This window comes from Delphinus delphis, chromosome 8 (assembly GCF_949987515.2).
Source record: "Delphinus delphis chromosome 8, mDelDel1.2, whole genome shotgun sequence".
Lineage (NCBI taxonomy): Eukaryota > Metazoa > Chordata > Mammalia > Artiodactyla > Delphinidae > Delphinus > Delphinus delphis.
Window position 1 is genome coordinate 31,599,902 of NC_082690.1, and position 27,283 is coordinate 31,627,184.

Consider the following 27,283-nt stretch of genomic DNA (forward strand, 5'->3'; position numbering starts at 1 on the left):
TGAAACCTCATGATAGTAACAAAATAAATAAATAAAATGCATTTGAAAGACAAAATTTTTGTTTCTTATGAGCCATATTTTCCTTAGAGACAAGAAGGCCCTTGCAAATTAAAAGTCCAGGCCCTGAAAGAAGCAGAGCATAGAGTTTATGCCATAACAAGTGGCTAGAGTCGGTTCAAGAGTTGGATAGAGGTTGATCTCGGATGAGGTCTCTGTGAGGCTAGAGATGAAGGAGTAGATCTGTGAGGAACACTTGGAGAGGATCAGACTCAATGATAAGAAATGCCAACATCGTCATTTTCAGGGCCCAGAGCAGTGTGGGTGCGAAGTAAATGTCTGAGACTATTTGCAGATCATTTATTGCCTTTCTAGGAATCACTGCCTTCGCTGACTAGGCTGCAGAGTCATGTGAACTAATCTGCTCAGTGCTGAGTAGGGAGGGCCTTCAGTAAATGCCCACATGTCACCTGTGGACTTTCCAAAGAAGTGATGCCTAACCAAAGCCAAAGAACTTGCTAAGTCCTAGTCAAACTGCCCTGTGTAGATCACGCTATTTTTTTCTTTTTTTCGGTATGCAGGCCTCTCACTGTTGCGGCCTCTCCCGTTGCAGAGCACAGGCTCCGGACGCGCAGGCTCAGCGGCCATGACTCACGAGCCCAGCTGCTCCGCGGCATGTGGGATCTTCCCGGACCGGGGCACGCCTCCTTCTTTGCAATCCTTCTTTGATTATGTGGACTACCTTAAGTAAATATCCTTTCTAGACTAGTAGAACTTGACTTTTGGTTGGCTGTACACTAAGGACTCCAGCTGATACATAATTATGTTCCCCTTAGAAGTTTTGATAGCACCTTCATATTTTCTTACTGTTTTCTTTGTTTGTCTTTTGTTTGGGATGCTTCCCGACCAGGGATCAAACCCACGCCCCCTACAGTGGAAGCACAGATTCTTAACCACTGGACCACCAGGGAAGTCCCTTACTTTCTCAACAATACAATGCTGTGATGTCTAGATAAAGCATATATTATTATTATATTATACAGATGCCAAAACTGAATCACAACACGATTAAATGTTTTATCCAAGGTTGCAAAGTTAAAAACGGCAAATACATCACTTTAATCGTGGTTCTTATTTTAAGAAACCATTTCCACTATGCCAACTTTCTAATATCAAGTTTGGGAAGTATATAGTGAGACAAAAACACGACATCCATGTATGCTTAAGGCTGTGAAAATGTTTATAAGAAAATACCTAAACATAAGCTCCCTGCACTCACTTGTGGTTTTCTCTGCCACCCATCCAAAAACACATGTTCACCATGTTTTCCTTTCCCTCTGTCATCATGACAAGCAATGTTCCAGATAGTGGCTACTCTCTCAATCTGAGTCCTGGAGTGGATGATAGCCAGTGTCAGGCTGTAACTGATGTGCTCTAGCACATTGCTTTAGGATGTAAGGGGAACATGGCATATGCTACATAGTTCTGCACTGCTGGGCCTCTTGAAAACACTAGGAGTTCTTGTAGGCTTTACTAAAGCTCCAAGATAGGAATTTCTGTTTTAACATCCCATTTATACTGTTTTCTTTTTCATTTTTTTTTCTTACGGGTATATAGTTGCTTTACAATGTTCTCTTAGTTTCAGGTGTATGGCAAAGTGAGTTATACATATATAAATACATATCCACTCTTTTTTGGATCCTTTTCCCATATAGGCTCATTACAAAGTACTGAGTAGAGTTCCCTGTGCTATACAGTAGGTCCTTATTAGTTATCTATTTTATATATAGTAGTGTGTATATGTCAATCCAATCTCCCAATTAATCACTCCCTCGCCTTACCCCCTAGTAACCATAGTGTGTTTTTATATCTGTAACTATTTCTGTTTTGTAGATAAGTTCATTTGTACCCTCTTTTTATATTCCTCATAAAACTGATATCATATGATATTTGTCTTTCTCTGCCTGACTTACTTCACTCAGTTTGACAATCTCTGGGTCCAACGATGTTGCTGCAAACAGCATTATTTCATTCTTTTTAATGGCTGAGTAATAGTCCATGGTATATATGTACCACATCTTCTTTATCCATTCCTCTGTTGATGGACATTTAGGTTGCTTCCATGTCCTGGCTATTGTAAATAGTGCTGCAATGAACATTGGGGTGCATGTATCTTTTTGAATTATGGTTTTCTCCAGATGTATACCCAGGAGTGGGATTGCTGGATCATATGGTAGCTCCATTTTTAGTTATTTAAGGAAACTCCATACTGTTCTCCATAGCGGCTGCACCAGTTTAAATTCCCACCAACAGTGTAGGAGGGCTCCCTTTTCTCCACACCCTCCCCAGCATTTATTGTTGGTAGATGTTTTGATGATGGCCATTCTGACTGGGGTGAGGTGATACCTCGTTGTAGTTTTGATTTGCATTTCTCTAATAATTAGTGATTTGAGCATCTTTTCATGTGTTTTTTAGCCATCTGTATGTCTTCTTTGGAGAAATGTCTATTTAGATCTTCTGCCCATTTTTTGATTGGGTTGTTTGTTTTTTTTGATACTGAGCTGCATGAACTGTTTGTATACCTTGTCGGTTGCTACATTTGCAAATATTTTCTCCCATTCTGAGGGTTGTCTTTTCATCTTGTTTATGGTTTTCTTTGCTGTGCAAAAGCTTTTAAGTTTAATTAGGTCCCATTTGTTTATTTTTCTTTTTATTTTCATTACTCTAGGAGGTGGATCAAAAAAGATCTTGCTGCAATTTATGTCAGAGTGTTCTGCCTATGTTTTTCTCTAAGAGTTTTACAGTATCCAGCCTTACATTTAGATCTTTAATCCATTTTGAGTTTATTTTTGTGTGCGATATTAGGGAGTGTTCTAATTTCATTCATTTGCATGTAGCTGTCCAGTTTTCCGAGCACCACTTACTGAAGAGACTATCTTTTCTCCATTGTATACTCTTGACTCCTTTGTCATAGATTAGGTGACCGTATGTGCATGGGTTTATCTCTGGGCTTTCTATCCTGTACCATTGATCTATATTTCTGTTTTTGTGCCAGTACCATACTGCCTTGATTTCTGTAGTTTTTGGTATAGTTTCAAGTTGGGGAGCCTGTGATTCCTCCAGCTCCATTTCTCTTTCTCAAGATTGCTTTGGTGGCTTGGGGTCTTTTGTGTTTCCATCCAAATTGTAAATATTTTTGTTCTAATTCTGTGAAAAATGCCATTGGTAATTTGATAGGGATTGCATTGAATCTGTACATTGCTTTGGGTAGTATTGTCATTTTCACAGTATCGATTCTTCCAAGAACATGATATATCTCTCCAACTGTTTGTGTCATCTTTGATTTCTTTCATCAATATCTTATAGTTTTCTGAGTACAGGTCTTTTGCCTTCTTAGGTAGATTTATTCCTAAGGATTTTATTCTTTTTGATTCAATGAGAAATGGGATTGTTTCCTTAATTTCTCTTTTGGACCTTTTGTTGTTAGTGTATAGGCATGCAAGAGATTTCTGTGTATTAATTTTATATGCTGCAGCTTTACCAAATTCATTGTTTATAGTTTTCTGGTAGCATCTTTAGGATTTTCTATGTATAGATTCATGTCATCTGCAAACAGTGACAATTTTACTTCTTCTTTTCCAGTTTGGATTAATTTTATTTCTTTTTCTTCTCTGACTGCCATAGCTAGGACTTCCAAAACTATGTTGAATACTAGTTGTGGGGGTGGACATCCTTATCTTATTCATGATCTTAGAGAAAATGCTTTCAGTTTTCACCACTGAGAATGATGTTTGCTGTAGTTTTCTCATATATGGCCATCATATGTTACCTTTATGCACACTTTCTGGAGATTTTTTGTCATAAATGGGTGTTGAATTTTATCAGAAGCTTTTTCTGCTTCTATTGAGATGATTACATGGTTTTTATTCCTTAATTTGTTAATATGGTGTATCACACTGATTAATTTGTGTATATTGAAGAATCCTTGCACCCCTGGGATAAATTCCACTTGCTCATGGTGTATGACTCTTTTAATGTGTTGTTGGATTCAGTTTCCTAGTATTTTGTTGAGGATTTTTGAGTCTATGCTCATCAGTGATATTGGCCTGTAATTTTCTTTTTCTGTGATATCTTTGTCTGGTTTTGGTATCAGGGTGATGGTGTCCTCGTAGAATGAGTTTGGGAGTGTTATTTCTTCTAAAGGTTTTTGGAAGAGTTTCGGAAGGGTAGGTATTAGCTCTTTTCTAAATGTTTGATAGAATTCACCTGTGAAGCCATCTGGTCCTGGACTTCTGTTTGTTGGGAGTTTTTAAATCACAGTTTCAATTTCATTACTTGGGATTGGTCTGTTCATATCTTCTATTTCTTCCTGGTTCAGTCTTGGAAGATTGCACCTTTCTAAGAATTTGTCCATTTCTTCTAGGTTGTCCATTTTATTGTCATATAGTTGTTTGTAGTAGTCTCTTATGATCCTTTGTATTTCTGTGGTGTTCATTGTAACTTCTCCTTTTTCATTTCTAACTTTATTAATTTGAGACCTCTTTTTTTCTTGATGTGTCTGGCTAAAGGTTTATCAGTTTTGTTTACCTTCTCAAAGAACCAGCTTTTACTTTCATTGATAGTTACTATTGTTTTCTTTGTTTCTATTTCATTTATTTCTGCTCTGATTTTTATGATTTCTTTCCTTCTACTAACTTGTGGTTTTGTTTGCTCTTCTTTCTCTAGTTGCTTTAGGTGTAAGGATAGGTTGTTTGAGATTTTTCTTGTTTCTTGAGGTAAGATGGTACTGCTGTAAAGTTCCCTCTTAGAACTGCTTTTGCTGTGTCATGTAGGTTTTGGATTGTTGTGTTTTCATTGTTATTTGTCTCTCTACTGTTATTTGTCTCTCCATATTTGTCTCTTATAGTCTTTTTTTTTTTTTTTTGGCCACCCCACGTGGCTTGAGGGATCTTAGTTTCCCAAGGCAGGGATGGAAGCCAGGCCCATGGCAGTGAAAGCACAGAGTCCTCACCACTGGACTGCCAGGATATTTCCATAGTCTTCTATCTCTGGGTTTATATATATGGAAGTATTTTACAAAATTTTGACCTATAAGGTTATTTTGAAAAATATCAATGTTAATGTATGGAAAGGAGAGTATTTGTATAGATCCAGGACCCCAATAATAAGTGGCATCCCACAGATCACTTAATTTTTGTATTGTTTGTTTTTCTGGCAAGTTGAAATGCCCTATTTTAAAGAAGTGTTAAGAAAAAAATAGACTATGTACAGGATATATGAATTAATATATTTCAGGGCACTATTTTTGGCTGCTTTGATATAGATACAACAATTTTAAACGATCTTTTTCATAGCTTCATGCTATAACCCACCCCCCAAGCTAAGGGATGAATATACAACCAAAATGTCAAATAGATCAAAGCTATGGCTCAGTTTCAGTCCTTTTGCCCACTGCCCCATTTGGCATAAATATATGTCCTCTGTCTTTATGGATGGATATTATTTAGTTATTTTTTCTATAAACTTCATGTAACAGTAAAATAAGATGAAAGAGAAAGGAAGCTTTGTGTCTTACCTAAAGTCACTGAGTGTCTTTGGAGCTGAAACCAGAACACATGTGTTTCTATTTAAGGTAAATGCTTCATCCCTCCCTTTCCTTCTAATTTACATTTATTAAAAAAAAATTATAGCACACAACAAAGAACCACAGTACTCTGTCATAGTTTGTTTCTCCATTCTAGGTGCTTTCTTTTTTTTTTTTTTTTGGCGGTATGCAGGCCTCTCACTGTTGTGGCTTCTCCCGTTGCGGAGCACAGGCTCCGGACGCGCAGACTCAGCGGCCATGGCTTACGGGCCTAGCTGCTCCATGGCATGTGTGATCTTCCTGGACCGGGGCACGAACCCATGTCCCCTGAATCGGCAGGCGGACTTTCAACCACTGCGCCACCAGGGAAGCCCTAGGTGCTTTCTTGATGAAAAATAATGTATATCTGTGTGTTGGTGAACAGCAGAAAAGATTAAAACCACTTAACTAGGCAATTCTATACTGCTCACAGTGATGCCCCTTCTATTAGAGCAATTGGAGTAATGGAATGCTTTATTTTGAGAATGGAGGTATAGTGGTGCATTATGTACTGATCAGGGAAAGCAATGAAGAAAATGATCTAAGTGATTTGCAGGGAAATCACCTTCCCTTTAATATCACTAACAAGCATAGATTATTGACCCTATTCTTTGTTCATAATGTTCTTTTAAACGTAAATAGGCTACATATATTTCCTCCTCCAAACTGTAAGCATCATGAATGCAAGAGTCATACCTGCCTTTTATATCCCTAATTCCAGCAGTTCCTAGTTTAAGTGATCACTAAATATTGTTTGAGTAACAGACTGAATGAGTGAATATCATACATAGACTCACAATTGTATTTTTTTTTCAGAGAATTCTATAGATGCAGGCAGGCTCCTATTCAGTCAGTGCATTCAGCTGAATCTCCAGAATATCCAGGTGTGATGGGGTCTTCTTCCTTACATCTGGAAGTGGCTCTTTATGGTCCAGTCACCTGTGAACTCAGAGACAATTATCTGCTCCCCACTCTCATGCAATAAACAACAGTGGAGAAGGGACACGATAACCACAATAAATATTCCTATTTAGAAAAGAAGATGTGCAATAGTCCCGGGTCCGTAACAATGCTGGTATCCTGCTAGACAGGCATTATGAGGGTTTCTTATCCTTCAAATAGGCCTTCATTCTGCTCCCTGTAAGGATATCCCTTGAACATTGTCCTCTGAGGTCTTCGTGCCTCTCCTTTAGATTTTTATCCCATTTCCTTTGTCCCATTTGGGAAAAGGGATGTTTAGCTTTTGTAGCTCACTTCTTGAAGAAATAAGCTTGGTTATGTCTAATAGGGTTTTGTTATTGTCCTTTGTTTTGTTTTGTGGGATTTTTTAGGCACCTTTTAAATCAACCTTACTGAGGAATGACATTCATACAATAAAAGGCATACATTTTTAGTTGTACAGTTCAATGAGTTTTGACAAGTATATACACCACCACCTTAATCAAGATATAGAATATTACTATTATCTAAAAAGTTCCCTTGTGCCTCTTGCAGTCAAGTCTTCCCCCTCCATCACCACCCCAACCCAAACCCCAAGCATCACTGATAGCTGTCATACACATAATTTTGACTGTTCTAGAATTTTATCAAATATCAGCTTATGTTCAATTTTCCAATTGTCCCATAAATGCCAAAACATTGTTTATGCCATTTGAATAAAGATTCAAAGAAGAACCACATACAAAAAGTGATTGATCTATTTTTAAAGTACCTTCTCAAAATTTCCTTCTCTCTCCCTCTTTCTAATAATTTGTTGTGGAATCTCGTCATTTTTCTTGTAGATCTTCTGACAGTCTAGATTTTGCTGATTGCACTGAGTTTTAACAGTTCTCTGTCCTCTACTTACAGATGCTATTTCTTTTTAGAGAATTGATCTTATTAAAAAAAAAATTTTTTTTTTGCCTCATGCACTTTTAATTGGGTTGGAGGATTACAGAATTCTAGAACAACATTCTTTTGATGCTAAGTAACAGGGAACTGCATAATCCCTTAGAATTGTCCTTCAAATTCCTCTTTACTAGGTCAGCGATCACCTACTGTCTCGGAAAGGTGAGCTCTGTGAAACAGAAATGGTGGAGCTAAGTTTTAATAAGAGAAAAAGTAATAAGCAGAGGTCAGGGACGACGGAGAAGTGGGGATGGGTAAGTGGGAGGCTGATCGATGGCCCATAAACATGTATTTAAGGGGTGGGAAACAACGTTAGGTTACCGCACGGAAGAGATCAGAAGTGAAACCTGGCTTACTTTACCAGGTTATTTTTAACGCCAACTGCAGAGTATTAGTGGTTTCATAAGACCTTTTTGGGGGGTGACTTTCAGTATTAGCACAGGGTGGAAGCTTCGTGAGAAAGGTCTGGATACACTGGACAACCTAAGGTAGTCAAACGATCAATGTATTCCAATTTCCCCAACCGCGGAGTCCACACAGTGTAACCCAGCTGATCGGAAGGTAGCGGGGACCCTCCAAAGCCACGCCCCTCCCAGCGTCCGTCTCTGCGCTTGCGTCACTTCCGGCCCTGGGCGATTCGCGTCCGGGTCGGAGTGAGCCTCTTGCTTTCCGAGTGTGTTACTGGTGGAGGTGCTACGCTGTCCGCGTTCTCTTCCCAGTGTGATCGAGCCGCAGTGCCTGCCGGCGAGGAGTATCCGCTGCCTCGAGCAGAGAAGGACGAGGAGGGGACCTGGGAGCGGGCAGCGGCCGGGCTGGGCCGCTCTGGGGCGGGCTGGCGACTCTGCTCCTTCGCTTGCTGCTGTCTCTGGGAACCGAGTGCCAGCACTGAGGAGTCTTCAGCTGACAGCAAGCCCCTTCCCCGGCTCCCCTGCCCGCCCTGCCGGGGAGGGCGGAAGATGCCGGTGAAGAAGAAGAGAAAATCTCCTGGGGTGGCAGCGGCAGTAGCGGAAGACGGAGGCCTCAAAAAGTGTAAAATCTCCAGGTACCACCTTCCCCTACCCTTCAGTCTTACCTCCTCTGCTGCAGGGCTAGAGAAGAAGGAGGCGGGCCGGGTCTCCGGGGCTCGGGCTGGGGAGAGGTGAACCCCCTCTGATAAACCTAGGTGGGAGGCGCGGAACCGCGCGAGTCTGCGCTCGGCTCCACCTCATGTTCGGTTTGTGTGCTCTGGCGCCAGCGAAGGGACTCGGAGAGTCGCCTCACGTTGAGCCTACGTGCCAGGGAGGGTGGAGAAACAGGAATGCGTACGCAAATTGCCCTCTTTCCCGTTACCCCCTACTCCCTTAATCCCTTCCCCCTCCTTCCTTCCAGACCTAGAAGTGAGTACAGATCCGTGCAAGGGTCACTTCTAGAATTTCTTTGTAGAGTGTGAAGAAAGGAATAGAGCACGAGGAATTTTGATCTGACAACTGCCATGGGAATGGTAGAAAAAAAGCTCCTTATGCTGTAATTGCCCTCCAGATTTAGTATTTGGAGTGATCTAACCCGGACCATCCCAGTAGGAGCCCCATTTTCTGGAAGTATATAGCGCCTCCACCTGAGCCAAGTCCTTATGTGCGGAGTTGGAAAGGCCCTGCGTGCGTTTTGTTTTTCAGCCATCAGGATGCTGTTAGCTCTCAATATAAATATTAATAATTTGAGAGCTATTGTACTCTGTATCCTCTTGGAGAAAAAGAAAAGGCAGAGCTGTAGTTGTATAGCTCTTTGATCCCCTTGTAGCGTGTCATTAAGGCATTACAGCAACGTTGTATGCTGCAAAAAATCATTGCAATTTAGGTGTGAGAAGTGAGTTTTTAAAATTCCCTTTTCGGGTGTCTTGACTGTATTAGTGGTTGGCACTTAATGTAACAACTTCAGATGCCACCATTTAAAGTAGCCAGCATTATAAAGAAGAGATAATGATAGAACTATCCTTAAAGAGAGGTCTGCTTAAAATGTGAGGTAGGTGACTTCTTTAGTCTGCATTATCCTTTTTGTAATTGGTTGAATTTTTTTCCTCATTACTGTGTTTGGCAAAAGAGCCCAAGGGTATTTCTTGGACTATTACTGTGAAAGATACTGCTGTTTTCTTATACCTCTTGATAACTCATACTAGAATTTGACATAGTTACTCCATTAGCTCATATTTTTTTGAAACATGCAAATTAGTTTTTTGTCACATTAACTTGTAGTAATCTTAATTGTATAATGTATCAAAATTATTTAAATTAAGCACATTAAAACTGCTGAGCAGTCAGTATTATTAGAACTCAGGTGATACTTTGCTCTATCAACTTAAAATTTTAAATATGGCACCCTTATTTTATATTACATTATTCAGTTGCATAAATTATAGCATTTCTAAGTCATTGTGGTAGTGTGGAACCTTGAGAAAAGGTTCTCTGTTCATTAAATCCTCAAGGCTTTGGCCCAATTATTTGAACTGGTATTATCTGTTAGGGTTTTTTTTTTTTCTTTTTAATCTGTGGAATCTAATTATAGCCTTAACTCATATTATCTTTTGTCTTTAAAATATTGATTTAAGCTTGGTAGATGATAAATAAACAACTCTTAATATATAATATTATTCTGAAATATTGATTCACTGAGTATCAAAATATACTTTGTAAGATTTGTTTTCAAATTATACACATATGTAATTTCCATACAAATCAGCAGAAGAATCACTGTAAAGATTTATACCCAACTACCAGTCCTGGATTGAGACCATCAGGTTGAACTTCTGTGTGGTCTTTTGAAATCTGGGGGAAATAATTTTAGTGATATTTTTGGAATTTGATAGTGAGCAAAGTAGCATTTGGGTTTTGTTAGACAGAAATTTTTATATATAGATTACTGTTTCAAATTGCAAGTATTTAACAATTCCAATTTTTCCCTATAACACCAACTGTAAAAAAAAAATACTTTGGTTTGAATTGAAGTAGTTCATATTGAACTTAGCTTTTCACTAAAAGTTGAGACGTGTTAAAATTCTTAGGCATTTGTGTGTTTTCTAAGCTATTGCAGATCCCAACCCCCTGCTAGACTAATAAGTGGAGAGGAACATTTTTCAAGCAAGAAGTGCCTGGCTTGGTTTTATGAGTATGCAGGTAATGAAATTAATATAAGAAGATAACAGTCACATGCTTTAAAACGTTCTTTTGGTTTATTCATTTAACAAATTATTTATTGCAGGCCTGCTATGTGTTAGTCCTTTGTGCTGAGATCAGGGTCAAGACAGAGGATTATGGTTAGGCTAAGAATTTGTTGCCCTTTAAGGCTGATATTTCTTTAAATATATAATTCAGTATATGTTTAATGGGAGGAGTGAAACTCATTTACTGTTAGTAAAATTTGTAAACAGATTCACTTATTGGTTTACATCCATTGGCTACAGTAGAGTTGGTATTCTGGAAAACACAAAGTATGTAATAAAACATTTTATATTTGTTTTTCTTTTCAGTTTTCTTTTGAAATTTTTCTGAACCATAAACTGACATTTTCTGAAACTCTTGGGAGACATAGTAAAAGATTTAAAACTCAGGTATATCATTACATGACAGATTTACCCTTTAATATAATTGCTATTTATTTAGCCATTCATTTCTACTGGAGATGCAATAATAAACAGACTGATATTAGTACAGTGTACTATATGCTATATTAGGAAGATGCACTGTGAGAGTTCATAGGAGAAATGTATGATCCAGCCTTGGAAGTTTCAGGGAAAGCTTCTTCAGGAAACTAATTTAAACTACAGTAAATCCTGTAAGTGGTGAATGAAAAACTCTAGGACTAGGGTGAAACTGTAGTTCAGAGGTAAAAGTCAAAGCCTGGGATGAGGCCAACGAGTTAAGCAAATATATGAAAAAGAACACTTGTTTTCCATTTATTATTAACTTCTTCATAAGCATATATGAAAAGAAATTTTTTTCCCCTTAGAATGATGTAGTTCTTTTGGAATTATTGATTTTAAAGTTTTTTTTTGTTTTTTTTTTCTTTCCTCCCCTTTGTTTCATTTCTTTTACCTGCCTCCCTGGTTGGGTTTTTTGTTTTGTTTTGTTTTTCCCCTTTTATCACTATCATTCTCAGAGTGTTTGTTTAGAATAAAAGTGTATATGCAGTCATTGTCTTGTATTTATTGCTAATCAAGTTAAGGTCTCAAGAGTACTTCGAACTTAAGGTTAAGGTTTAGGCTAACTGTATGGAAAATAAGACCATTTTGGAGGACAGTAACTTCACTGTTGGGATCCACTGAGTGATCCCAAAAGTATAATTTAAAAATTGTTTAGTAACAGAACAGATTCTTTCTAGACCAGAAAAACTGCTATTACTGGCATCCCAAGACAACCACTAACCCAAATTAAATAGAGGGAATTCATTTTCTTTTGACCTCCATTTAAAATGTTGACCCAGTATTCAAAATGCCAGTTTTACCAGTAGGTATGATAATGATACAGAATCAAAAGGTCAGTTATCTTATTTTGCCTATAAAGGGTACTAGATACCATAAAATTAGTCAATTTTTTTTTTCTTTCATGCTTGCTTGTTTTACTTCTCGTAGGGACTTTCCTGGGTAGCATAATATTTGATTTAAACATTTATTTCCTATACAAGCATTTTTTAATGGCCAGCAAAATAATTGCTATCTTTATTACAGAAATTGTGCTAATTATATAATTCTCCTATGACCATTCTGTTAAGTAGGTGGTGTTATCCTTATTTTCTAGACGAGAAAACTGAGGCTTAGATTAAGTGATTTGCCCAAGATCATACAGTGACAAGAATCTGGATTCAAACTCAGGTCATTCTGACCATAGAGCCTATGCTTTAACTACTACTGTCTTATTTTAAAATATGTACATGGCAGCTAGTTTTTCTTTTACAAAGAAAATATTAGTAAGTGTACTTTAGGTTAACTTATCTTCTGTCCTTCACTGAATGATGCATATTTATTGAGCACTTGTAGGTCAGGCACTGTGCTAAGTGCTGGGAATATAGTGGTAAACAAATTAGACAAAATCCCTGCCCTTGAGGGACTTGCCTTCCAGCAGGGAAGACAGACAGTAAATAAGTTAAGTAGGTAAGATAATTACAGATTGTGGGGGATTATAAAAGTAATAAATATGGTATGATTCAGGGATAGAAAGTAGAAAGTTGGGATGGACTTTCAAATAAGGTGAATAGGGAAGGTCTCTCTAGAGATTACTTTGGTCAGAGACCTAATTGATAAGGAGGTGCCAGTTGTTTGCCAAATAAACAGTAACTGGGATGTCCCTTTTTAAAATGGAGACAATAATTGTGCCTACTGAGATAATACATGTTAAGAAAGCACTTATCGCTGTACCTGGTTAAATATAGTCAGAACCCAATAAGTGTCAGCTATTATTAAAAGAGTAATAGTATTGCAGCATCAGATTTACTGGTTGTATATTTTCACAATACTGTTCCAAAATTAACGGTATAGTTCCTAGGTAGTTTATGTTGAAGGTACTGTGTCATTTCATTGAGCAGATTTTTTTTTTTTTTTCTCCTGAGCATCTGCTATGGCCGGCATTGTTATAGACCCTGCAGGTATACCTGGGAACATTTCCTTATGGTTATTAAAACATCAGAAAATTGATTTTTTTTTAAGTTTTAAAAATGTTTTACCACAAATCTTATTTATATATTATAGGTCATGTGTGATAAGCCTGATGATTTTGCCCTTTCATAACACCTCTCATCTTGAGTGCTATTTACATCAGCAAGGATTCAGTAATACATTGGGCCTGTTACTGAACAAAAGCATAGAAGGTGAAAAGGCATTTTTAAGGTCTTATAAAGAATCAGAAAAAAGGTGGGATAGAATGCATGATCCTAATAAGTAACCAGCTGGTAGAGTGAACTAAATCATTTTCATAGATTCTTAAGTTGAGTGGAAGCCTATTTTGTGCCTGAAAAAGTCAGTTAAATTCCACTCCAGAGGTTTTACCCTGGGAGTAGTTTTATTGAAGAGTTTGTTTCAATAAGTATAATTGATGTTATGCAATCTGGGGAAAAGAACATTAGTATAGACCTTGTTTTAGATTTAGATTTTTGCTATCATTATTTGCATTGCTTTGTGAAAGTCACTTTCACTTTGTGAAAGTTACAGAAGGGTCTTATATCTATCTTATATATCTCCATATAACATAATTTAACTTGATTCTTATCAAATTTTAATCACTAATCTCCCATTTTCTAGGGAGGCTATATTTTATGACAGTAACTGATATTTCTTGACATGACTTTCTCTTCTAACTACTAATGATGGCAGCTTTGAGGGCAAGTCTGCTTTCTTGTTGCATTAGAAAAGTGTAGAATATATTTCCATCATGCCTTAAGAAAAAAACTTTTCTTCCATTAAATTTTTTATCTGATTTTTACTTTCATCCAAACCACATATAAGGATTCATATTCAGTATTTTTTAACACCTTAATTGTATATGTGTGCTTTTAAAATTACATAATTAACACATTCTCATAAAAAACCCCTCCAAATATATATTAGGAAGTGAAAGTTTCCTGCAATTACCACCCCTTCACCTTTTAACACCTCACTGCATAACTAAGTGCAATGCTTATTTAAACTAGAAAATTTTTGAAAAGGTTTTGGTTTCAGACCATGTTGTGAACATCATCTTAGCAGCTTGGACCTTAACTGAGATAGTAAGAGTTTAACTGGTCACATATTGGATGGTCACATTCTTCTATGAAGAAAAACCATAGGACATTGGCTACATGTTGTGCTTGTGAACTAATGGTGGTGATATAAAATGCCACCTGAGCAGCCTTGGTCTAGTCTATGACTTACAAATCTGGAGTATTTTCAGTCCTTAAGAAAGGAAAACAAGTTTCTCTTAGCTACTTTAACAATAATATTTGAAGACTGTATTTTCTTTCAAAAACCAGGTGTGGTAAATATTTCTATCATATTTTATATTTTAAAATTTGTTTTACCTTCCTCATTATATTTCAGGTGTACAACATAATGATATATGTATATATCGCAAAATGATCACCACCTGTCACTACACATAGTCACAAATTTTGTTTTCTTGTGATGAGAGTTTTATGATTCACTCTCTTAGCTACTTTCAAATACGCAAAACCGTATTATTAACTATAGTCATTCTGCTCTATGTTACATCCCCAGGACTTACTAAGTTTGGAAGTTTGTACCTTTTGACCACCTTCACCCATTTTGCCCACCCCTGCCTCTGGCAACCACCAGTCTGTTCTCTGTATTTGAGTTTGGGGGAGAGGAAGGGGGTTGGTAGATTGCTTATACAAGTGAGCTCATATGGTGTTTGCCTTTCTCTGTCTGACTTGTTTCACTTAGCAAAATGCCCTCAAGGTCCATTCATGTTGTCACAAATTTGTTTTATCAAGTCAAAAAAGAGACCTAGCAATGATGTAATTACTATATGGGAATCTGATAACGTAAAAAATATGAGAATTGGTGTACTGACTTATATTTACTGTTACTAAGGAGAAAAATATAAGGAAAATGTCCTTAATTTTTGGACTAATAATAGACATAGCTAATTGAGGGATTAAGCATTTATTTCTACATTAAGATGACATAATGCTTATGCTTTACTGTCTGTTTTAGGACCAAGGAAAATATCTCATTCTGGAATCTGAATGTTGTAATTTCCTTACATCATTATTTTCATAATGTATCTTAAAACTAGTAAATTTTATTTGGGTATATTTCAGAAGGTTAATGAATGACCTTCTGTTTTAGTAAGAAACAGATACTCTCCTTTGTTTACTGTCTTGAATTGTGGGTTGGTACTGGCACAGTCTAGTAGAATAAGAAGCTCAAACCTTCTTGTGCTTCTTTGTTAATGCATTGTGAAAAATTTTCTTCAGAGGAGGTTCTCAGTAAACGTATTTTTAATGGATAGGTTCAAGTTATTGTACAAGCTAGCGATTGATACTAACGTTGCTTTGTTTTCTGTTTCCTTAATTATATTTTATAATGTGGTTTTCAAAGAGTATTTCAAAATTAAAAATTTTTTAACCTGGTGACAAGTATTTATACTTTATCAAAGGTATGCCAAAATTCAAATTCAGTTATTCACAAAAAATGTTATGGTGTATTCATAGATGCCTTTAACACAGTGACTTATGTTTTATGTTGATATTAAATTATAACAATAAAATATATAAATTATTTTTGTCTTTGAAGGTCCTGATGAAGTTGTAGGGCCAGAAGGAATGGAAAAATTTTGTGAAGACATTGGTGTTGAACCTGAAAATGTATGTTTTATTTCTAAGTAAAATGGAATACAAGTGGGGTATAGCATATTCATCAATTTCTAAAAATTGGAACACTTTAATCTTATCAGAAGATTTTGTTTCTTCATGAATATTGTAGATTTTCATTTAGGTTTTTTTAAATGTATTTAAATTGGGCACGTGTTCTCTTTCTTGATACAAATGTCATTTGTAATAGAGTAAGAGAGATTCTACCTTCAGAAATTGTTAGAACTTTTTCCTTTTAAGAAATTGGCCCATCTAAATTTCTTTACAGTTAATAATTCCAGAGATTGTACTCTTTAATAGTTAAAGGATGGAAATAGTTGTATAAAAATGCTCTCCATGATAAATATAGACATGATTATCTCTATGCTGACTTTTCCCCTATCCTTTATGTTCTGTTCTTTCCAGATTATTATGTTAGTTTTAGCGTGGAAATTGGAGGCTGAAAGCATGGGATTTTTTACCAAGGAAGAATGGTTAAAGGGGATGACTTCATTACAGTAAGAAATTTTTTTAAAAAACAAATTTGATGGCCTATTTGAAGATCTTAATTGATATTTTGTGCTTCGTAGTTTTTTGGGAGTAAGGTTTCACCTTAAATTAATCAAATTGGTTTGATCTAGAACAATCAGTTTAGGATTGACAAAATTTATATTATGGTCTTTGGCAAAATGAACTGTTACTCCAGTTTTCATATTCCCTAAGAAAGAACCTAAGAACAGTTCTATTAAAACTCATTGATTCTCTTGATGGGTGAATTAGAGATTCATGATCAAAGTTATTCACTCACGGGATGTTTGAGTGATAAGGGATTTCCTTCTCAGAATGTAGAATTCTACTACATGAGGAGTTTGTTCTTGGGCAGTCCTAAGCTCTGGGGCCTCCTCTCTCTTCAGTTTTACACTTGACTTAAAAAAGAAATTTGATATATAAAAAAAAGAATGTCTGTATGTGTATAACTGAGTCACTTTGCTGTACAGCAGAGATTGGCACAACATTGTAAATCAACTCTACTTCAATGCAAAAAAATTAAAAAAAAAGAAATTTGAAGAGAGTTACATGATACTTTTATTATTTCTTTTTTGCCAAATGAATCTCATGAATACAAAAGTAGAAATATTGTTTGGCTCCTGTGCAACCGTTAGCCATTTTATAGTTGTATACTTTCAGTTTAGGATGCTGCCTTGGGACGCTTTTATAAGTTATAAAATTGCTTCTTTATAAAAATAATTTGATTTTGGCTTTTCAGAGTAAAGTGTGCTTAGTTTCAGAGTCAGTTAGTAATTGTGTATTAATTTTATATTATGTCATGTTCCTGATGTTCATGCAGGAAGTTATTAATAGTCAACATTCTAAAATAGTTAGAGCAAGCATAAATTTATAATATTTTTGAGCCCCAAACTGGAGGTTAATTAGCCATGTGATTTCCTGTTGTGATTATGCTTTTATTAACACACTTAACTGTTCTTTACTCCTTGTTTGCCTATCCTTAAATTTCAAAATACTTGGTTATTTTTTTTAAGTGTATTTGTTCATATGAAACTTAAATATTTATATTTGGATTTTCAGTGTCTAATGTTTTGTAATTCTCCTTTTTAACCAGTATTAACATTTAGATATTTTGTGTGTGTGTGTATGTGTGTGTTTGTGTATATATATAAATATATATGTGTGTGTATGTATACACATACACATATGTATATGTATATATATTTGTTTAATGTAAAAATCTTTGCTCATATGAACCAAATCATAGTTCCTAGAATAGAACATAAAACCAACCCTCTCACTTTTATTACTTATAAGTGAGATGAGCAGTCTGAGACTCAGAGAGGTGAAGAAAATTTTTGCCAGAGTTTACATAGTTCTTAGTGGCAGAGCTAGGACGTAGAATTTAAATTTCCTGAATACCAGTCTACCATACTGTACTTCCTATTGCATCATCCCTTTATGTATATTCCTTTGTTACATTCTTTATAAAATAGACGGCCATTATTAACTTTTAAAATCATAGTATTTATAACCAAGACTGCCATTCATCTAGGTGTCATGACATGTCAAATTAAAATGTTGATTCTGAAATTCTTTGGGCTGTTTCTCACCATTCAATTAGCTTTATAGAGAAAGACAAAATATATAAGATTATGCAAAGAATATAAACTAATTTCATGTAGCTCAGTCTGTTTTATTAAAATTTATATCAGTTGTTGCATGGCTTGTCAATTGTAAGACATTTTATTTGGCATTACAACTGCTTTATGTACTATTCCTACTGCTTTTTTTGTCTATTGCTTTTTAAAATATCTCAGCTAACAATTGTTTGTGTATTTTTAAACCAAAAGTTTCTAATTATTTATGTTTTTGAATTACTTGATATAATATAAAGAGCCTCTGTATAACAGAAATATGTAAACACAAAGTGTTTCTAGTATTTACTTGTGAATAATTAGCATATAGCCTTGGGTATATGCTAGGGAAATTGATGAACCCATGAACATGTTGTTTATTAGCGTATCTTTCCAATAGGAAGTTCACAGGCTTTACAAAATAAAAGCAATATTTAGGACTTAAAATTGACCCAGAGGTTTCTGTTTCATTCATTTATTATCCCCTGCCCATCTGCTTAGAACTGTATAGTGTAGATCTTTAAAGCTACTAAAATTAGGCAAGCACTCTTGACTGGGAAAATGTTATTTTTTTTTTTACCCCCAATGATCTAGATTGCTTTGTTGAAGTACAGAGTATCTTCTCTTAATTGGCTTAATCTTATTACTCCCTGAATCTTCTTGTAAAGAACTTGCTAGGAATAAAATAGTTTAAAATGTAAACCAATAGAGACAAAAGAATCTATAAAACTTGTTTTTTTAAAAATGTATAGTTGTCTAGTATACTTGGTTTTATATAATCATTATAAAATGTAAAATTTCACAGACTTGATTCCTTTTATAGATTTTTCATATTTTTAGGATTTAATTTAATCTGGACATAGTTATTTGATGGTTCCTAAATCATCTTAATGTAGTTATCAATTATTTCAAATTAATGAATTTTAACACGTAGAAAACTTTAAGTAGAGCTCTGCTAAAGAATAGAAACAGTCTGGTAGTTAAAATGTATATTATGGTCAAGAATAGGGGACTGTCATAATCATGGTTAATTATAATCTGTAACTGTATAATGCTTAACAGTTTTCAGAATACTTTTTTTTTTTTTTTACATTTATTTATTTTAAAGCTGTTATTCATACAGACTTTCCACAACTGAATTGTCCTTCTCTTTTGTGTGAAAGAATTTATGGGTATGAATTGGTATATAATTGGACTAGAATGGCCATTTTTTTAAGTTTCGGGGATGTTATTGCCGTATCCTTTCCAGATACTTTGCTCTATTTCATTTTCATCATTGTTTAATAATAATCAAATTTCCCTTCAAGTCAGATTTAATTTAGGAGATATTTAAACACCTATTTTATCTAAAGTACTGTGCCGCTTACTGATGATCACAATGAGGCATGGGACACAACTCTGTCCCTTAGTTACATTTCATTAGGGCGGGAAAGGCATTACTGCAGCCATACTGTAACCATAGGCATACTGTAACCATAAATCCAGGTGGGATGGGACAAGTACTAGAGTAAAAGTACCAAATACTATGAAAGCACAGCTGCTAAAGAGGTTAATTCCAGCTGAGTAGACGGGAAAGTCTTTACTGTAGGTGTGGCATTTGAACTGGACCTTGAAGAATGATTAGGATTTTGATGGTTGAGGGTATAGGAAAATGTTTCAAGAAGAAATTGTGAGCAGAACCTTGAGAAAAGAAAACATATGTCTAGTTTGCTAGAATCAAAAGGTACATAAAGAAAATTGACAGAGTAGTTTTAAACTCCAGATAGTTGGGATAATGGCTACATTATGCAGGGCTTTGACTAATATGTTGAGAGAGTTCAAACCATATGTTTTAGTTTGGGAAGCCATCAGAGATTTTTGAGCATAGGAATCATCAAAGATTTTGGGGATAGTTTTCAATAGAGGAGGTTTTTTTTTTTTTTTAGGTCATAGACTCTTTTGAGAACCTTAGAAAATCTGTGGACCTTATCCCCATTAAGATGCACATCTGTAGAGGCAAGATTCCAAGGATACTTGAAAATTTTATTCTGGCATACCTTACTGGAGCGGATAACTTTTCTCATATCTACTAGCTGAAAGTTTGTTGTTGGAGCATCTACCATGCTGTTAGAGAAAATTGTGGGCATATATCTTTGACAAGAGTATACTTGATTATGATAATGAAAAAAAGAGCCAAAAGGATAGCATCTGACAAGAATGGTAGTAACTAAGCTGTCTGCCAGTAGACTACAAGTTGTACACCTTCTGATCTCCATATTGGGCATTGTACTTTGAAGATTATAGGCTTAACTGGCTTCACTTTCTTTAGGAGAGAGGAATGGGGAACATTTATACAATTTTTTTGGTGGGAGTGGAAGAGTTGAATAGATTGGATGCTGTGGTGTCTGTGGTGTATGACTATCATTCACTTAGCATTTTGGGCCCAAGTACTAATTGCCATTGGCATTCTTCCCCTTTGCTCTCCCCCAGAGTCATCAAAACAATTTCAAAATGCCCCCGCTCCACATTTCCAAATACCCCCCAGAGATGGATTGATTGTATGGTTCGGATTGATACACCTGATTCAGAGAAAGTTCTAGTCTATGGCCATACCACTCTCAATGCGCCCAATCTCATCAGAGAAAGTTCTAAATCCATAACTTGGTGAATAAAATTCTTCCTGTTATACATCAGTGTGTCATGGCATTCTTACTGACTTAATGATTAAGGAAGATAACCTCACTTAGATCTAATATATAAATGAAAATTTTTTCTCATTTTAAAGGTCTTAAGTGAAGCAGAAATTCAGAAGCCTCTCTTGTTAATCAGATGTTTCACAATACTCAAGAAATTAATTCCTAAGCCTTTATGTTGAAATTTAAACCCATTTCACTGATTCTAACAGCAGTGACCTTGGAGATTGCTGTCATATTGTGCCAGTGTTCCCTAAAATCTGTGTGGTTTTATTTGATTGTTATTTTAAAAAGTGCTATTCTTACTTTCCATGCTACACTAGTTAAGTATGCATTTCTTTTTAGTTCAGGGGAAATAGTCTTTCTAAACTTGCCAAGTTAGGAGGTGTCAACATTATTAACTCTTGTGAGTCTATTTTGGGGCTAGATTAACTATAAGAATCGTGTTTAACTGCTTGGGCATGATTACTGGTTTTGCTGGGTCTGGTCACGGTCTATAATAGATACAGAAGTTCGTGCTCTTATTTTTTTCACTCTTCTCCAAGAAGAAAACATTAATTGTCAGTTCTATTAAATTATTTCTCAACTGAAAGATGTAGATAAGCGATTATAATGATAAGAAATAGTTTGGAGCGAGCCACCAATGTGAAGATGATTTTTCAGCCATTTGCCTCAAAAGGAGCCTGTCAAGCTAAGAACTGTGCTATGCATTTACTACCTGATTCTCATTTAATCTTACGGTTGTCTCTTACTGTTTTTGTGGTTTTAAAATGGGAAACAGATCGGTAAAGGTTAAGTAACTTGCCTAAAGCCACATGACTGGAAAGTGGAGAAATTGGAATTTTAACTGGTCTGTATTTGACTTGAAACTTCATTCTTTATCTCTGTCTTAAGCTTGTTGAGATCATATCCTAAGTAATATTGTCACTCTATGTACCTATGGAATGTAAAATATTTGGGAAGGATTGTAATCTCTTGGATTCTTATCTCCTTGAGAGACTTGTCAGTCACTACTTATACACTTTACAATTTTGTTTGAACTACAGTTTTCCACTAACCTTTCCCCAGGTAGGAATTTTGAAACTTCTTGTAATTAAATTAATATATCATCTACTTTGTGGTTTATTATTTAACATAATCTTGTTAAATAATACTTTTATTTAACAAATAATTTTGGAGTGCTTCTATATGCCAGGCCCCATGTTAATATGCCACGAGGATGATTTTCAAACTCTGGTGGTAGTGAGAGATAACTTTTGAAAGTAGGGAGGTATCCTTTAACTTGTTTGCCTTCCTGAATCGCAAGTCTGTTAAGATTCTGCATGAGATTTTGTGTGAAAATGTGAGTCACATCACTAAAAAAAATGTGAAAAGCACTGCTTCAGGAAGCTACAAAGATTTACAGAAAATGAGGCCCCTACCTAAAATAGATCATGATGGGGAAGGGAGTACATGTAACTAGCTACTTTAGTACTAGTACCTTCTGAACATTTTCAGTTGATAACTGGAGATATTGAAGACTTCATTTCCTAATTTTCAGACAGCTTAATAGTAGCATATAATCTGAGAATTTGTTTCTTTTCTGTATTCTTCTAGTAGAAGTTAACTGCATTTTCAACTTTCATTAAAACTTTTTCATATAATGAAGAATTTTTGTACTAATAGAAGCCATTTATTGAAATAGTAAGTAATAAATTTCTAATAAATGATAAGAATAAATTTTTCTTGTTTCTGCATGAAACATTTTGTGCACTCATTCATATGCAAGGAACTAGGCCCCAGACAAATTAGATGATTAACTTATCCAAATTTTGATTTTTGTTTCTGGCAGTTATGGCATCCTAAATGTGCAAACAAACCATTTCCCATATTAAACAGTTAAATGTCGGATAAATTATTAAAGCATCTTTTAAAAAAACACACCTGGACTTGAATGTAAATTAAGGAAAATAATCAGAGGCCAGAATTTATAAGAGATGGTGATTCCATAGGGATCTACGGAGCTGGCATTTACCCTGAGGATACCTACCTATTCTTAGTCACCTAGGATCTTGTCGTTTATCTGTGCATGTTGGGAACTGGAGACAAATTGCAACGAGAATCAGATCAAAACCTCCTATATTTAGTCATTGAGGCCAAACCTACCCAATAGATGGAGACTTGATTGCTTGGGCTTGGTTCTGCATATACAGTTGGAGGCAGAGGGCTTCTGGTTGAGAGAATTCCTAATTAAAAGCTCTTTGTGGGGAGTTCCCCAGTGGCCTAATGGTTAGGATTCCGGTCTTTCACTGCTGTGGCCCGGGTTCAGTCCCTGGTGGGGAACTGAGAACCCACAAGCCGCATGGCACGGCTCTTCGTCAGATTTAGGCACAATCCAGAAACGTATTTTGGAATTGTCCCAGGTAATCAGTACTCCCATGTGTTTCATGGAAGCAATTCTTCTGTACAGGAAAGCATTTTAAACAGAAGCCTCAATTTCTGCAGAAAAAATTTCAGTGATCATTAACAATCAGAAATCACTGAACAAGTTGTGAAACAGATCTTAAACTTTAAAATAAGACTTTAAGGCTAGTATTTTGAATAATTATAGTCTCAGTATAAAATAACTACATTTAATGTGTTTTAAAAGAAAAAAGAGGAATGGTCTCAGATGATCAGATTTCAGATAATTACATTTCTAAAAGTGAAATATATAAAAGATTTAAAACTCAATAGGTGAGCTGCAAAGGAGATAGATGTAAATAAAATAGGAATCAGTGACCTACAATATCTGAGGAAAATAGGAAAGAGGTTAAGAGCTATAGTGGATAAATTTTTTTTTTTACTGTTAAGTTTTGAGAGTTTTCTCTATATTCTAGATTTAATTCCTTCATTGAATATGTGGTTTGCAAATATTTTCTCCCCCTCTGTAGCTTGTGTTTTCATTCTCTTCAAAGGAATTCTGCAGAGCAAAAGTTTTAAATTTTGATGATGTCCAGTTTATCAGTTTTTCCTTTTTATGTGTTTTTGGTGTCAAGTCTTAAGAATTCTTTGCCTAGCTCTAGATCCCGAGAATTTTTTCTTACATTTTTTCTAGAAGGTTTATATTTTTACATTTTACTTTTAAATCAGTAATCCATTTTGAGTTGATTTCTTTAAAAAGTATGAGACTTAGATTTTGGTTTATTTCTTTACCTGTGTATGTCCACTTGCACCAGTACCATTTGTTGAAAAATCTCTTTCTCCTATTGAATTGCTTTACACTTCTGTCAAAAATCATTTGGGCATATTTGTGTGGTCTTTTTCTAGGTTCTCTGTTCTGTTGATCTTCTTCCACTACCGCACAGTGTGGATTACTTTAGCTACATACTAAGTCTTGAAGTCAGGTAGACTGATTTCATCTTTTTTCAAATTTTTTTTAAGCTACTACAGTTTCTTTGCTTTTCCAAAAATTTTAGAATAATCTTCTATATTTACAAAAAAATCTTACTGAGGTTCTTGTTAAACTGAATGTGAATTTCAGAATAATTACATCTTTACTTTTTTGACTCTTTCAATTGGTGGAAGATAGGTATGTCTCCATTTATTTAAGTGTTTGGTTTCTTTCATCAGTCTTGTGTCAAACATATGTCCTGTACATGTTTTGTAAGAATTAAACCTAAATATTTCATCTTTATTTTGACCACTGTAAGTAGTATTGTATGTTTAATTTTAGCATCCACATGCTCATTATTAATATATAGAAATATAATTGATTTTTGTATGTCCTGTGACCTTGCTGAACTCACTTATTCTAAGATTCTTTTGTGTGTATTCCTTGTGTTTTCCACAGACAGTCATGTCATATGATTATGACATGAAATAGGGACAGTTTTATTTTTTTTTCTGGTCTGTATGCCCTTTATTTCCTTTCCTTGAAATATTGCATTGGCTAGAACTTCTGTGTTGAATAAGTGTGGTGAGTGCAGACATCCTTTTTTGGCTCCCCATGATGAGGTAAACACGTCAGTCTTTCACCATTAAGTACTTTTTCTGGTAGGTTGTTTGTAGGTGCTCTTTATCAAGTTGAGGGAGTTCTCCTCTATTTCTGTTTTTCTGTGAGTTTTAACATGAATAGATATTATGTATTTTAAATATTTTTTCTGTGTTAAATCATATAATCATGTAATTTTTCTTTTTTTAGCCTATGAATGTGATTACATTGATTTTTGAGTACTGAATCAATCTTGCATACCTGTAATAAATCCCACTTGATCATGGTTTATAATTATTTTTATATACTTCTTAATTCTACTTGCTAATATTTTATTATGGCTTCATGAGGGATATTGGCCTGTAATTTTATTTTCTTTCTTTTTCTTATTTATTGAGGTACAATTGACATATATAACATTATATTAGTTTCAGGTGTATAACGTAATGATTCAGTATTTGTATATATTGCAAAATGATCACCACAATAAGTCTAGTTAACATCCATCAGTATACATAGCTATAAATTTTTTTTTTCTTGTGATGATTTTTTTTAAATACTGTCTTTTTCTGGTTTTGCTGTTAAGGTGATACTGGCTTTATAAAGAATTGGGAAGTTTTTCCTTATAGTTTATGTTTTGAAGGAGGCTGTAGAATTGGTCTTCAAAGATTGGTGGAATTCTCCAGTGAAACCACCTGAACCTGTAGATGTCTTTTATAGATGTTTTTAACTTTTGAATTCAATTTATTAATAATTTAATAGTTACATACTCAAATAGTTAAAATTTTGAGTGTTGTATTTTTTTTTTCTTTTTAAGGAATTGGTCCATTTCATCTTAAGTTGTCAAATTTATATCCTTTTGATATCTGCAGGTCTGTAATGATATCCTTTGTTTCATCCCTGATGTTGGTAATCTTTGTCTTCTCTTTTTTCTTTGTCATTCTTGCTAGAGACTTGTCAATTTTATTGATCTTTTCCAAAGAATCACATCTTTGTTTCATTGATTTTTTTCTCTAGAAAAGATTCCAAAGGTAGGAGCTTAGATTATTGATTGAGACTTTTTCTCTTTTCTGATGTTTGTATTTAGTGCTGTAAATTTCCCTGTCAGCACTGCTTTGTGTCTCACAAAATTTGACATGTTTTTTCATTTTCATTCAGTTCAGTATATTTTTTGGTTTCCGTTGAGACTTGCTCTCACCCATGGATTATTTAGGAGTTGGCTGTTTAGTTTCTAAGTGTTATTTCTAGTTGGGTTTCATTGTGGTCAGAGGACATATTCTGTGTGATTTCAATTCTTTTATATCTGTCAAGGTTTGTTTATGGCTCAGGATTGAAAAGAATAAGTATTTTGTTGCCATTAAATAGAATGTTCTATTAATGTCAATTAGATCCTGTTGATTGATGGTGCTGTTGAATGCTTCTATATGTCTACTGATGTTCTGTGTAGTTGTTCTCTCAATTGCTGAGAGAGAGGTGTGGAAATCTGTAACTGTAATTGTGAATTTGTTTATTTCCCCTTTCAGTTCTATAAGTTTTTGTCTCATATTTTGCAGCTCCATTGTCTGGTGCATACATTTAGGATTGTTATGTCTTGGTGGATTGACCTTTTGTCATTATGTAATGTTCCTCTCTATTCTGTTAATTTCTTTGCTCTGAAGTCTACATTAGCTGATATTAGTGTAGACACCCCTCTTTTCTTTTGGTTGTTTCTACAATATATCTTTTTCCATTCTTTTACTTTCAATCTGCCTGTATTATGTTTGAAGTCAGTTTCTTCTAAATAGCAGAGTTAGGTTTTTTGTTTTTTTTTTTTACCTACTCTGTCAATCTCTCTCTTATAATTGTTATATTTAGGCTACTTATATTTAATTTAATTATTGATATATTAGGGTTTAAGTCTGCCCTGTATTTTATAATTCAAAAAGTTCCATTTGGTTCTTTTATATATTTCTTTCCTTAGACTTTGTATTTCTTTGCTGGTAGTGTCTGTCTTTTCATTTGTTTTAATTTGTTCATGATTGCTTTTTGAAGCATTTTTATAATAGCTGCTTTAAAATCTGTGTCAAGTAATTCTAAACATCTCTATCATTTCAGTGTTTGCATCTATTGATTGTCTTTTTCCTTTCTATTTGAGATCTTGGTTTTGCTGTGGCAAGCAATTATTTTTTCTTCTCTATTGAAACCTGTAAGATTTGAGTATTACATTATGAAACTCTGGATCTTATTTAAGCCTTCTGTTTTAGCTAGCTTTCTCTCATACCACTTAAGCAGGAAAAGTGAGGGCCACTACCTTATTACTTCCAGCCTATAGAAATCAAAGTTCCTCACTCTGCATCTGTTGACATCCGAGGAGGGAAGTCCTCATTACTGTTAGCAGACATGAGAGTTTTAGGTCCCACTAGGCCTCCAATGATACTTTCTTGTTCCCCAAAAAGTCTCTATTGACACTACTAGGGTGGTGGCCTTGTTCCTGCAGTGATGGTGAAAGCCCTGACTCTTTATAAATCCTCCTCTGACACTACCTCAGGTCAGAGGAGGATTGGCTGCTTTTTACTAACTGGTGGGAGTGGAATTTCATGTTCCCCATGTGGTTTCCACTACTGACACTGCAGAATTTGAGAGGGCAAACTCCTTATACTCTGGTGAGGGTAGACCATTCAGGTCCCCATTCAGTCTTTGCTGGCGTTACTGGGGTTTG

The 27,283-nt window shown here is 35.2% G+C and overlaps 1 protein-coding gene across 4 annotated transcripts in view; it reads left to right on the plus strand.

Moving 5' to 3' along the window:
• The first annotated feature begins 7,467 nt into the window (after positions 1 to 7,467).
• Positions 7,468 to 27,283, plus strand: part of DCUN1D5 (defective in cullin neddylation 1 domain containing 5) — a 29,641-nt gene continuing 9,825 nt past the window's right edge. Inside the window, exons 1-4 of one of the 4 annotated variants that reach the window (XM_060018035.1) lie at positions 7,468 to 8,549; positions 10,562 to 10,653; positions 15,762 to 15,832; positions 16,244 to 16,335. In XM_060018035.1, the coding sequence (XP_059874018.1) occupies positions 8,464 to 8,549; positions 10,562 to 10,653; positions 15,762 to 15,832; positions 16,244 to 16,335 (341 nt within the window). In that variant the 5' untranslated portion in view covers positions 7,468 to 8,463. Of the gene's footprint in view, positions 8,550 to 10,561; positions 10,654 to 15,761; positions 15,833 to 16,243; positions 16,336 to 27,283 lie in introns of those variants that run through there. The other 3 variants (XM_060018036.1, XM_060018037.1, XM_060018038.1) reach the window with 3 other exon arrangements.